General features: G+C 43.4%; 1 protein-coding gene across 1 annotated transcript in view; it reads right to left on the bottom strand.

Annotated features, from left to right (window-relative positions):
• Positions 1 to 6673: 6673 nt before the first annotated feature.
• Positions 6674 to 13671, bottom strand: part of RIOK1 (RIO kinase 1) — a 22211-nt gene continuing 15213 nt past the window's right edge. Inside the window, exons 14-19 of the mRNA XM_009885425.1 lie at positions 13339 to 13445; positions 12129 to 12194; positions 10334 to 10453; positions 10017 to 10070; positions 8817 to 8957; positions 6674 to 6784 (exon numbers count right to left, since the gene is read on the bottom strand). Coding sequence (XP_009883727.1) covers positions 6674 to 6784; positions 8817 to 8957; positions 10017 to 10070; positions 10334 to 10453; positions 12129 to 12194; positions 13339 to 13445 — 599 coding nt within the window. The remainder of the gene's footprint in view (positions 6785 to 8816; positions 8958 to 10016; positions 10071 to 10333; positions 10454 to 12128; positions 12195 to 13338; positions 13446 to 13671) is intronic.

The following is a 13671-nucleotide window of genomic DNA, read 5'->3' as shown; positions in this document are numbered from 1 at the left end:
TGCCTGCCAACTGCAAGTCCTGCCCAACAACCCCCAGCCTCGCGGCCTTTGCAAACTCCAAAGCAGACATGGATCTCTGAGCTAGATTAGAGAGGGAGTCTTAAATCAAGTGCTGTAGGCTAGGTCTAGCATCCACACTGTTGCTTAGGAAAGCTTACAGTTCCATGCAGGCTGCAGAGGTCGGAGGCAGGTTGTTGCACGTCAGGAAGAAGGGCCAAGTTTGTTCTTATGTCAATCCTTTGAAAATAAACAACGGGGCGGGGGGGACGCAAGCCAAAAAAAAAGAGCAGCTGTCAACAACAAACCGTGTTTAGGGCTAGTGATTGTGGCAAAACAATTACTAACTACTGCATTACACAAAAGATTGGTGTTTACACCCATGAATTTGGACAGTTGCAGAATGGCATTCTTACCATTTTTTAGATTCTCACCGTGAGTCTTCATATATACAGGGGGCAAAAAGTCTCCCTGGTGTTTGTCATGTGCCATCTAGAAACTCATCCTAAACCCAGCATTAATAATATAGCTGCAGTCCTTGCCTGGACTAGAATAAATTATGCCCCTATCACCTCTGAAAGTATAAAACTTTGTCCAAAACCTACAAATTCAGGAGAAAAAAAACCCAACAAACAAACAAAACCCCCAAAACCCTAGGCACTATGCACAAATCCACCAAAATTTGCAGAAAGTTATGTAGAGAGTTGAAACCTCATTAGTGCCTTTCATATATTAAGGGAGCCTTATCCAACAGTCTGAGCAAGAACATATTCCTCCCTCTAGAGGACATGAAAGTCAGCACAAGGAACCTAAGATTATGTCAAGACCAGGAAAGCAATGAGATGCTAAGGCAGAGGGTCAGCGTTTTTGCTTTCAAAGTCTAGTAGCATTTTAGAAGGACCAAAATTACAACTATAAAAATGAGTTAAAGTTATGTATTTATTTTTACAGCAATGCTCTAGAAAGTTCAAAATAAATTCTCAGTTAGCTTTTTGCATTTAAACAATTTGTGAAGCTGTTTACTACAGAATACTTTAAAAGTTCATTGAAAGTGGCAAAACAGTTTCTTTAGGTCCTCCTTCACTCACAGAGTGTCCAATTCCTTTCGTTGCCTTAGCGGGAAGAAGCGAAGACATGCAGGTCCCCATAACCAGACAAGAGACCCCTATACACTTTCCTGCCCCAGTGGTCCCCCATCATTCTTCACCCAGGGGAAAAGCCCAGGGTGAAGGGCACACAGAGACAAAGCACCTGCCGTGTTTTGCATCCATGTATCATATTTACAGTATCACACTCAAGCTGGCAGTACAATTTTACAGGTGAAAATAGCAGGTAAAGATTCAGCTGGAGAACCAAGTGAACAATCCAGTCTTCTGGAATCCATCTCTCACCTTTGCACCTCCTCATCATTAGCATCTCCACCAGCTGTGACCAAAAACTGCAGGACACATTGGTCCTCAGAAAGTGTTGGCCTGGCTTCTTTTAGATCTCAAAGGACCACAGGTGTGACTCTTGCCTGAGCACACACGCCAAAAGCAAGCATGCAACCTGCCACAGCTAGTTTTGCATTGTTTAATCAAAATATTTCAGCACAGAAATGAAAACCCTCTAAGGAGACATATCCTTACATGCAAAGCTGGTTTTACTGGCTTCATCACGGGGAAACCAAATCCACAAACCTCCACCTTCCAATGCTTCTCTTGCTACACATAACAAAATTTATAGCGTGGGAGAAGCAACAAATTAATACCAGCCTGGCACATACCTCAGAACTGAGATGAAGCCTGACACCAACTGCTCAGAGTGCAAACCCAACGTAAGGCACACCGGCATTTCAGGGAGATGGTGGGGTGGAAATCACCCCAAAACCCAAAGGTGAACTGTTCTGGAACTTAGCATATCTTAGCTAGGAGTATCTCCTTCTCAGTTCTCTTCCCCATGCCTCTCCCGCTGAGTCCCAGTGAAGGACTGGGAAGATGGGACTACCTGAGAATGCCCTGGAAGATAGGATTAATTGCTTTTGTACATTTTTATCTTTGATAGCAGAGTTGTAAATATTCCCACCCTACATATTTAAGGTTTCAAATATCACTAAATCTTTTGGCCGCAAATTCCTAGAAGTGCATGGTTCCAAGCATCTGACCTGTGCCTGATCATTTGATGCCTTTCATATGCTCAGCCTGTTCTAAAAAATAACAATAATAAACATTAACAGCATCTCAGATTAGACAGCTAATTTTAGCCTGTGCTTACCTGCACTGGTGCAAACACAAGCGCCACTCTGCTGCAACCCACCAGCAGCTTGCCCTCTGTGTAAAGCACCCTCTCCTGCCTGTTTTAACCCAATCCTCCACTAGTTTAAGCTAGTTCCCCTTAACTCCGCTATTTGCACGGTTTGCTGATGAGCATTTCTGCATTCACTTTGTCTGCTGCTTTCATGGTTTCTTAAACCTCTTTCATCTCTCTGCTTTGCTTTCTCCTCTCCAAACAGAGGAGTCTCACTCAGCCTTTCCCATCTCGCCTCACAAGGCAGCTGCCCCATCCCCTTGGCCACACTCTCCCCTGTGCCAACTCGGTGATGCAGAAGCTGGAACTGGAGGCAGCGCTTGACACATGGGTGCACAGTGGCTTTACGCAGCAGCAGCATGGTGCTCCCCATCCCACTCTCACCCCCCGCCTGATGACACCCAAAGGTTGAGCCACTGATCTCAGACCATCAAGGGTGACACTGTAGACCCCTCTCTGTGTGGTGGCTGTCCATCCCGTATGCAGGACCAGGCCAGAGGGCAAAAGCATGCTTTGTGGGTCCATGTTCTGGCTAGAACTTAATACCAGTCTTAAGATTTGGCCAAACACAATGCATTTTGTCTTCAGCCTGAAACCTATATGCTCCTTAAATTAAAATATAGCATTATTTTTCCCAATTGAAAATTTTACCTATAGGGGCTTTGATTTCTCAACTGGCATGTTAGAAGTTCAGTGTTTCTACTGTAGTCAGAAAGGAGTATTAAAGCAGTTGACAGTTAACTATGCTTTTACAGCTGTAAAAATTCATACCGATTACCAGACAGAATTGGACTACAATCCATTTTCAGAGAAGACAGAAAACAAAACATTTGCAGTCTGAAAAACATGTCAGACAATATAAAAAGCCTTGCTTGAAGAAATATTCCCAAAGCTACAGTGACAAAGCAATTGAGTTCATGCCATGACCTCAGTACAGATGTTCTCATTCAAAAGGGGGGGAAAAAATAGCAATAATCTTGGAATACCCAGGCAGCAGTGGATGAACAGGTTTGTAGTCAACAGAAGGAAATTCTCAGTCTTAGGGGTAGGTATCACACCCCCACAATTCAGCCTCACCACTGCAGTAACCTCTCAGGGTCATCTCCAGGAGCCACAGCTTACCAGTTACCCCACAGCCCACCTCTCCAGGGTCTGTTTGCTTGTGCTGTGTGCCATCAGGTGAGCTCCACAACAGAGACGCCTGCAGTAGCCCACAAGAGACACCAGAGCCGTACCAGTGAGTGCAATCTTGTGGGCCGGGGGAGTATGGAAGATAAAGGGGAAGCATTACCTTGAGCTGTTTGTGTCCCAGTTCTTCTTATACGAGGTTACTACTCTGCACAGGTGGCAGCAGCAGGGCACACCATAAACATGCTGCTATGTCAAACAAAATGAGCGGGCCTTGTCAGATCCTAATCTCAGGGTGGGGAACTGAGTATCTGTGCTACTTTGCATTTTGCAGCTTTTTCTTTAGCACAGGATACAAAGTCATGCCATCCCATCCCCATCCTCCCCACCCCTGTCAGACTGGTGCCTTTTGGAAGTTACATCTAACATTTCTTAACAGCCATTCTCTTGCTTCAGATCACCAGAAAGATGACTCATCTCACGGTCCTGACCCAGAGCTCCCAAGTCCACTCTGTTCCTGCAGACTGCCCCACTACTATACATCTCAAGCCTGGAATGGCCAGGAACGGTAGCTGCAATCACAGCCCACCTCAACAAGCCCATACCCAGCTGCAACTGCTATCCCCAGGCCATCTGCACTTGCACAACGAAGGCTTTTCTGGCATGCTCCACCTCAGGTGCTCTGTAAACACCCTTTGTAAACATGCCCTAGAGAAAACAGCCGAGGCAGACAGCTCATACTTTGCACAGCCTGCCCACAGTCCTGCTGCACATCACTGCGAGCAAGGCTCCAATCCTAAATGACTGATTCAGGACCACCTTCATGCTACAGGATGGCAAGAGCTAGGCAAACTTGATCAGGCTGTGGTGCTCAGCCTGGAGGGAAGACAAGGTTATGTGGGCTGGGACATTTCCTCTTCCCTCAAGCACAGATGATAGCAGCCTCCTTTCTCTGAAGCATCTCCTCAGGTAAAGTAGGTAAATCCTCCCCAGTAGGACACGCACTCTGCATCTCTGGGGCTTCCAGGCTCTTCAGAGCACCAGCCCCAGTGAAAAGAATGTTGTCTCTTGTGTCTGACAACCCCCGACTCACACTGATCAGTCATGGACCAGTTTCCTGGTGGAGTCATCCACTGCTGAGCTACACAAAGCTAAAGCACACACAACTTCTCAGAGAGTAATTTTCACCAAAAAAGCTGAGGTCTGCCCAATACGCAAACCATTGCTGGAGAAAGGCAACAGCTCAGATGCAGTCCACCACCACACCATGTCCCTACCACACACACTTCCTGGTGCGCACACCTTCATGAACCACAACTGTTAGGGCAGATGCCCACGCCATAGCCCTGTCAGTCAGCAGGGAAGAATCACCAATACAATGGGATTTAAGGCCAAAGTGAATGCACAAAGCCGTTATTGTTTCAGTCACCTTCAGCACTGCACCTACAAACACAACCAGTCAGGTTCACTGCAGCCGTCACCAAGGTCACCTCTGCCTGATTATGTCACTAGACAAGCTCCTGTGAGGGCAAGGAAAAGCAGGAAATGTGTCCATACATCTAGCAGCACTTCAGCTCTTGGCATTAGACAGCCACCAACGTACTCCCTCACCTCTGGATGCGGGACTTGCACCTCCTCCTCCCTTCACTACCAAGTTAGAGGCTGCCCCCTTTCTTGCACCTGATGTAATGTCATTTTCCAAAATGCAGATATTTCATGTCTCCCAACAAACATCCCCACTCACTGAGGAAATACCAGCCTTGCTTCCCAACATGCTCCAGCAATGCAGTCTACACTTATATGCATACTGTACATGAGTGCTGCCAATCCCTGTATGGATACAGAGAAAGGGAGCACGGGGAGAGAGAGATCTGGAAGCACTGACTAATTCCTCTTACCAGATTTCTAGCCAATGACACCAAAGAGGTTGTGAAGGTCAAACTGGGGAGTGCAACCAGACCACATTTCCTCGAGGAATACGCTCCTGAGTAGAGCAACCACATGGACAGTTGGCCAACATCATCTCAGTCTTTGCCAGGGTGGCTGCCTATGACCACCCCACAATCTCTTCTGGGTGTGGGAGGAGTAGAGCAGAGAGAAAGAAGCTTCATCCTGCCCCTGGCCAACCCATCATTGTTGGATACCCACTGATGGATAAAAGCTGTCCCCTGTCATCAGAGGATGTATGTCCTGCAAGCGTAAATGCCAAGGGCATCAACTCCACCCCTAATGTTGGAGAACATATCATTTATTGGAATCAGAACCTTTTTCTGTGCTGGCACAGGGAGTTCTGAAAGTGCAGGCAGTGGGAAAAGACAGCATGAGGAGGACACCTCTCCCAAGACTTGTACAACAGCCTCAGTGTTGAAAGCAGCTGCCAAGAGAGAGGGTGGTTTCTCTTTGGTATGGCACCTTTGCCTCAGCCCAAGTGGTCACTCATGAGCAGAACTCTGCCAACTTCTCCCTAATGAAGAGCTGGGACACCTCAGCATGACATGGTCTGGTAATACTGAGCGATACTGCAGAGAGGTCCTGCCACAAGCCTTTACACGGCCTTGAATTTGAACGCACGTGATTAATCATGACAGCAAATACTCATTTTACCAGCTTACAAAAAAGGTGGTTCATAACACTCCTAAGAGCAACTATGTTGGGATCCAAAGGGAAAAAAAAAAAAAAAAATCCAGGTTTTGGAACCTGAAGGTTCCAAACTTTGCTTCAGAAGGGAACTGGCCAATGAGGACAGCTGCTTCCCAGGTCCTAAAACTCAGCTTTCAGAAAATATCAAAGGCAATATAAGCACAGGGAGACAGCAAAGGCACAACGCCTGCAGGGTTATCCATGGGTGACCGCGACAGCCTGCGGAGGACAGCTAGCTCAATTTGTTTCCATACTGTGAAGGCGGCATGGATCTTTGCAACAAAAGTGTTTGCTAGTTTTCACCATTCCCCCTCCAAGAATCTGTTCAAATCTGGAGCAAACCACACTAGATTGTATGCAGTGTGAGGCAGAGGAATAAGACCTCAGGAACAAATCAGTGCAAGTTTAAGGATTTTATCATTCGCAAGTGTTTTAAACTCATTCTTTCCTATTGAGAAACCCATGGCATATACTCTGTTCAAACAATTACACCATGTTATTAACAAAAATCACCCTCACAGTTAATACTAAAAATAAATGATTTTTAATTTTTAAAAAAGTGAAAAAAAGATGGTGACTAAATAACCCACAAACCATCCCTTTCCCCAAGCCAAAGCTGATTTTATTTGCCTTTCTTCATTTTTGCAGTCTTTTCTTTCCGCTTCTTCACGTGCTTTGGGATCTTGTTTTTTCTCTTCTCTCTTTGGGCTTCTTTAACCATCTTTTTCCTTTCCTATAAAGGACCAAACACCATTCATTTAAACCCAGAAGGAATGAGAGATTTTGAGCAAGTCAATAAATTGTTACATTAACAAGTTAATTAACACACCACATAAAAATGAGGTTATCAAGAGGAAGAAATAAAAAAAAAAAAAATCAGTAGGAATGGGGAGGGGAAAGGAAAAAGGAAGTATAGGTTCGGGGTGGAGCTAAGAGCTGCACACTGATAATGACAAGGCACAATTCAAACTAGTTAAAACCAGAGTTTCATGCAACCTTTGAAGAAATGGAACAAGAGGCACTCTTAACTCATGCTATTTACACGTAAGATTACAACAGGATGCCTGATCGAGGTTTTCTGCTACCCATAGGGCTGTTGTAATATCATAGAATCATAGAATGGTTTAGGTTGGAAAGGACCTTGAAGATCATTGAGTTCCACCCCCCCTGCCATGGGCAGGGACACCTCCAACTAGACCAGGTTGCCCAAGGCCACGTCCAGCCTGGCCTTGAACACCTCCAGGGATGGGGCCTCAACAACCTCTCTGGGCAACCTGTTCCAGTGCCTTACAACCCTCAAAGTAAAAAACTTCTGCCTAATGTTTAATCTAAACCTGCCCTCTTCCGGTTTAAAGCCATTCCCCCTCGTCCTATCACTACATGCCCTAGTAAAAAGTCCTTCCCCAGCTCTCCTGTAGGCCCCCTTTAGGTACTGGAAGGCTGCAATAAGATCTCCCCGGAGCCTTCTCTTCTCCAGGCTGAACAGCCCCAACTCTCTCAGCCTCTCCTCATAGGAGAGGTGCTCCAGCCCTCAGATCATCCTTGTGGCTCTCCTCTGGACACGCTCCAGCAGCTCCATGTCTTTCTTATGTTGAGGACTCCAGAGCTGGATGCACTACTCCAGGTGGGGTCTCACGAGTGTTATATGTGTCACAAATGTAATATGTGTTTTTATGTCATGCAAAAAACACTGATCCAGTAACTTCTGGTAACTCAGAGCAAGCTAATCATCATCGGGATCGGCAAGAAAGGGTGCTATGCTACTGCAATACACTATAATTTATGCCAGAGTGAAGAATGCGTTTTCCACTCAACTGGAAAGCACAAAGTCAGCATAACTGGGTGGGGTTGGAAGTAATTGCTGCTAATCAGTTCTTCAACCTACAGCTAAACACATCGGTAGGTTACCAAAAACCTCATCTTACTCACACAAAAAGTTGTCCAAACAAGAACCTATCCATAAGGATGAGAAGTGATCAAGACTTCCTTGCTTCACACCTAAAAGGCTCTAGATTAGCCAAAAGTTTCTAGCAGAGTACTGCATTTTTATTTGACAGATATGGAACATATCATCTTACCTTTTCTAGGAGGAAACACCTAAAAAGCGAACCCCTTTAGGCCCAACAAGTTTCATCCATCTTTGCACAGCACCTATAAGGCTGCCAAAAGGCTCTCACCCATGGATGACACTCTGCAGAAGAGCCTCACCAAAACTGATCATACTCGTTCTGTAGTTTGGAAAATGAAACCTCAAAAAACCCTCCAAACTGTAATCCCTTTTCATGACTGCACTGTATCTCTTGCCCACAGCAAAACTAGCCAGCCTGTACTAATGGTACTGCAAAGGCCACCATGGTACAAACATGGTCACCAAGTCTCAAGTGGTCTCAGTTCCCTGGGCAAAAAGAGGTTAATCAGGCACCATGACCACAAACGTGTACACCAAAGACTGGAAGAGTAGCCAGAGGCACTGCCCAGGTTTCACTAAATTCTGCTTCGTATAGCCTTAGAATTCCCTGCAGAGATCTCTCTTCTAGCTTTGTCTAGGCTACAGAGAGCTATGTTACATGTTCTTCTACATAAAACCACCATTAATAAAGCATCCATAATGAAACTGACTTTCTCTGCTCTCATTCTCCACAACAGGAAAAGTCCATAGCTTGTTTCAGACAAGAAGTAGCAAGAACCACTCAGAACTAAGTTTGGGGTTTTTTTCCTGTCACATAGGCAGAGGTGGAAAAAATAAACAATTCCTGGCAGCTGACCTTTTTGTCCATGCTAATTTCAGCAGGTTTATCTTTGGGATGTACAGATTCTTTACAGCCTGAATCAGAGTCCTCTGAGCTGCCATCATCTTCAGAGTCCGTTTCTGACTCATCTGCCTTCTTCTCAAGAAGTGCAGGAATCTGCAAGGCGTATCAAGATAGAATTATATCAAACCAAAACAAAGAGGCCTAATGACAACATATAGGCACACGTACACACAACATATATACACACATATATAAATATATAAAACAAAAAAAAATTGCTGCAAAGAAACCCTTGAGTGAGCTTGTCTCATCTCCTTTACTACAGCCATCACCGAGTCTCAAGCAAAAGAATGAGAAATAGGTTAATCCAAACTAAGAACAAGGAATCTAGAATGTACACCACAGACTCTTTTAGGTCAGGGCTCACAGCACAGCTGTATTGGCACTCCCAAACTAATTTCTGTAAGTTAAACAGTAAGTTGCTAACATATGTGGAAGCCAATTTTTAATTATACTTGGATCATACCCAAATCTACCTTGGGGGCACTGTATGTAGGCTTTATTGCAAACAAATATCTACACTGGAAAACTCATTTATTCTTAAACAAGCCTGGAAACTGTGCCACAGCCTGATCCCATCCATATCTGTATTTCCATTTTAAAATAGTCTGCACTACTGCTAGGTAACATTTACAAAGGAAGGCGGGGGAATCTACATAGGGCTTCTGCATTGAATGGTACTGCTACAGACTAATATGTACCCAACTTCTTATCCAACATACTTTACAGAAGTGCCACTGTCAAGTACTTCAAATGTAGTAAGACATAATATCTTATGCCTTATACTGCAGGGTTGTTCTTTACACAGAAAGTACAGCAAAGCTACCCTGAACATATCAAAACTTGGAGTTATGCTACAATTTAAATCAATTACATTTTCCATAATTGGAAAACTTCTTCCCTCCTTTCCACCTTAACTGCAGAGATCACGGTCATAGCAAGGATTATCATTTCATTCTCAAGCAACCCAGCATTAGCCACAGTGCAGGGAAGCAATTCATGTGGTGTGCAGATACACTGTCATCCCAGACCTACACGGTCACTCTGCAGACAAGAGGCTTTCATGCTGTCAGCTGCAAGATGAGGCGTTCTCTGTACTTCTTGCTTTTCTGAAAATGGCTAAAACGAAGGACTTCAAAAAGACCCTCTCACCTTCTGAACACCAGACAAATCCTTCTTCAGTCCTGTCACAGTCTGGTAGAGAATCTACACCCAAGGAGAGAGAAAGAAAATTATGTTATCAAAATATGAGTCTTAAATCTTTGTACCCAGAGAAAATTAGTATCTCAAAACCAGGAAAAAACCCACAATGTTAGCATCAGTGCTAACCACAGGATTTTAAAAGTTTGACACTAAATTCAGTACCCCACACCTTGGTAACAAGGCTTCTGGTTTTGTTTGTTTGTTGCTTTCAGTTTCCAGTAAAAAGAATTCCCTCTTTTCTGCAGTGCCTCAGCATGTCTACTCACATTATCTTGCTGAACATTCAATGCCATATCCTCTTCTTTCAATTTCATCATTATATCCACATCTCTCTCATAGTTTTTAACTTCAGTCAAAGTTCGAGGTATGTAAGCCCTCTTAAACACCTAGGAGAGTGAAAGGAAACACAGACTTACTTATTTACATTATAGTTTCATGGTGTCCTTCCTAATTATGCATCCTTACAGACTAATCATGAAGGATTTCACAGCTCAGACAAACTAAAAATGAACGTGGCAGTCACCTGCTACCATTTGAACACAGAGTATCTTTTTTTTTTTTTTTCTTTCAGGAGCAGACTTAACATGCTCATCACTAATAAAGCTCCTTCCTTAGCATGACTACCACCAGGCCACTTACAAACTTCTCTAACCCTTCCAACTTCCCCTTAACCAATTTGAGTCCTAAGGTTTTGTATTCTAAGGATTTTCTCTAGTGTTTTTATTGTGATATTTATAATGCCTTCAGAAGGCAACTCCATTAAAATGCACCGTTAGAATTTAATCTCTGTGTATAATAATACCTGCTTCAACTTACAGTCCAACTCAAAAAAGGTTCCTGCAGCAGTATAATACAGTAAAACCTAACTGCAGTATCAACAACAACATACTTAAAACTTGTCATGCAGTCTTTTTGAAATAGTCCTCCAGCAAACTTAAGTCACTACCAGATCAGAGAGAAGTATTTTGCTTCTCTTTTCCATGGTATCAGTTCAATCTCAGTACAAATTCAGTACACTTGATGATCACAACTGCTAGACTAAGCGCTGTGCAAAGAGCACCCGCACCTCCACAGAGCTTGCTCTTAATCAGCCCTACTCTCTTGTGAAGGAAGTGTCACAAAGTGTCACATGAGAAGTCAAAGAGAAATAAACTGAACGTAGATGCTACTAAACCATCTCTCTTAGATAAAGCAAAGGAATAATTGGTTTGCAAGAGATGCGCTTGCAACAAAACACTAGCATCTGACCCTAGAGTTCAGAAGTTTTATGCTGAGGGTATCTTAGGAAACAAAACAAAACGAGTCTTTCCTTGGCCAAGCTTCCGCCAGAAGCAGTTAGTAAAACCTGCAGAGCTCCAAGAGAAAAAAAAAAGTCTTTGACAAATCAAGTAGTATCGACTCCAAAGATAAACACTATGTGAACCAGTATAAATAGGTTCTCACCGATACAAATTCTGCTCAACACAGAGCTGTTTTTGTGTTGGGTTTTTTTTTTTTTCCAGACTCTTCTGGAACAGAGATAAGACTAAGATAGAAATTGTTTTATCTTTAAATCAAGACTTTGCAGAAAGGTAGCAGTTTTCTGTAATGGACGTGAAATGGTTTCGCTTAATGTAAAAGCAAAGGAAACAGTACGTGGAAGAACTGAATTAGAGCAGGGCTGGAGCTAGATAGGCAATTTGGTCAATGTACATATCCAGGTATCTTGCTTCTGCATCACTGGTCCAAAAACACTGGTATAATCAGATTTCTCCTCTCAGTTTTGTTTTTTTTTGTTTTTTTTTTGTTAACTGAACCTGAACTGGAAGATACATCATGGGACCTAGCTACAGGCAAAGGCTGGTTTACGAAATGGAGTGTTTGCCTTCTAACACCTTATCATTGTCAGCTTTTACACATGGCATCCCTTAATACTTCACATCTCAATTCGTTCAAGACATTTCAGTATCACAATGTTTTGCTTATCAACTGTGCATTTTGCCATATAAAACAATGTTTTTCATTGTTAGAAGAGGCAAGGTTAGTATCAATTTCACAGCAGGAACAAATATCCTCACTTACTTCCTCATCCACTTTATCTTGACTGGATCGTTCCTCCTCTGTTCTTTTTGATGCTATTTCCATTGCCTAAAGAAATATAAGACAATACAAAGTTATCACTCTTTAGAATCATATCACTGAATCCCACTAACCGTTCCCATCTGTGTTCCTCCCTGTACTCCACGCTGTCACTCACAAAATACTCCAGGCTTTCCCTATGGCAATGCCTCGAGCGACACCTAATGGTAACCAACATTTTTGCGAAGCACACTTACAACTGCAGAATTGCCTTATTAATGGGGGGGAAAACACGCTTGCTGCTCCTTCCAGATCAAATTATGGCAGGCCCAGCACGACTACAGGACATAAGAGCATAAGGAGAATACAGAAAGCAGTGCTCAGACCTAGAACTTGGCTTTTTCTCACGCACACTGAGCAAGCCAGAGGAGCACAAGTAATGGGAATCACATAGCACAGCTCTGTCTCATTCTACCTGCAAAATGACAGAAAGTACACATCATCTGGAAATCCCCATGCTGCACTGGTATTTGGACCACACTCGGTCTCTGCCTCACGATCTTGACCAGGAATGACACATCAAATCTCCACTTTAAGCATGTCATATGTGGCCCCCACTTGCCTTGTATTAACTTAAAAAACTTCCCCCTGCCTTTTTAAAGAAACATCTAACTAGGAGCACTGGACTGGCAGCTAGAGATGAAATACATGAGTGCTGCTAGCAGCACCAAGTAAGTTTACCTCCTCCCATAATCAACATGTTCTGCCAGCTGCTATATTTGGCTAGCAAGACCGTGTACCTTGGAGTAACACTGCCCCCGAGTTGTACCTTTCCTCCCTCAGCCCACCCTGCTCAGATCCGCATTCCTAACCCCATTCTCTATATAAGCATGGTTATAGTTCTGTAGAGCTTCTCCTTGCCAAAGAAACTAAACTAATTTAAAGCATCCTGCTTTTAGTAGCACCTGAAACAGACATTTGAGTTTTCATGATTGAACTTTTTGAGAAAACATAGAATGAAAGTGTTGTCATCCTATAATGGTATAAATGGAAAAGACCTGTATGTATTTTTGAAACACTAGCATAACTTAACATCACGTAACAGCTTCCTTCAATAGCAGAATGTAGAGTAAATGAGATGAAGGAGCTTGAACCAGATCTGATTTTAGTGTTCAAGTCATCCTACTTAAGCAACAAAGCCATGAGGTCTTACCTTAGACAGATAGTCGTCAATGTTCTCGCTTGTGATAGAAGGATCAGTAATAAACTCAAACAGCTCCCTCACAGTCATCACTGCAACATTGTGCTTCTGAAAAAAGTCTACCAGGAAACAAGAGCAGAGACAAAAAAAATAAGTAATTACATGTAACAGATGCAGCTGTGATGGTAAAGTGACAGTTAGAGCAATCCAATGGCCCTGATGACTTGGGAAAGCCTCAGCAGCACATACTGCATGATACTAGGTTTAGTTATCAGATGACTCTTGTTCATCTGAAATAAAAATGTTCATCTTCCAGATGCAACAAATACTGACAGGAGAATAACT

The sequence above is a fragment of the Charadrius vociferus genome, unplaced genomic scaffold (assembly GCF_000708025.1).
Source record: "Charadrius vociferus isolate BGI_N301 unplaced genomic scaffold, ASM70802v2 scaffold375, whole genome shotgun sequence".
Taxonomy (NCBI): Eukaryota; Metazoa; Chordata; class Aves; order Charadriiformes; family Charadriidae; genus Charadrius; species Charadrius vociferus.
This window is presented reverse-complemented; position numbering and strand designations above follow the sequence as displayed.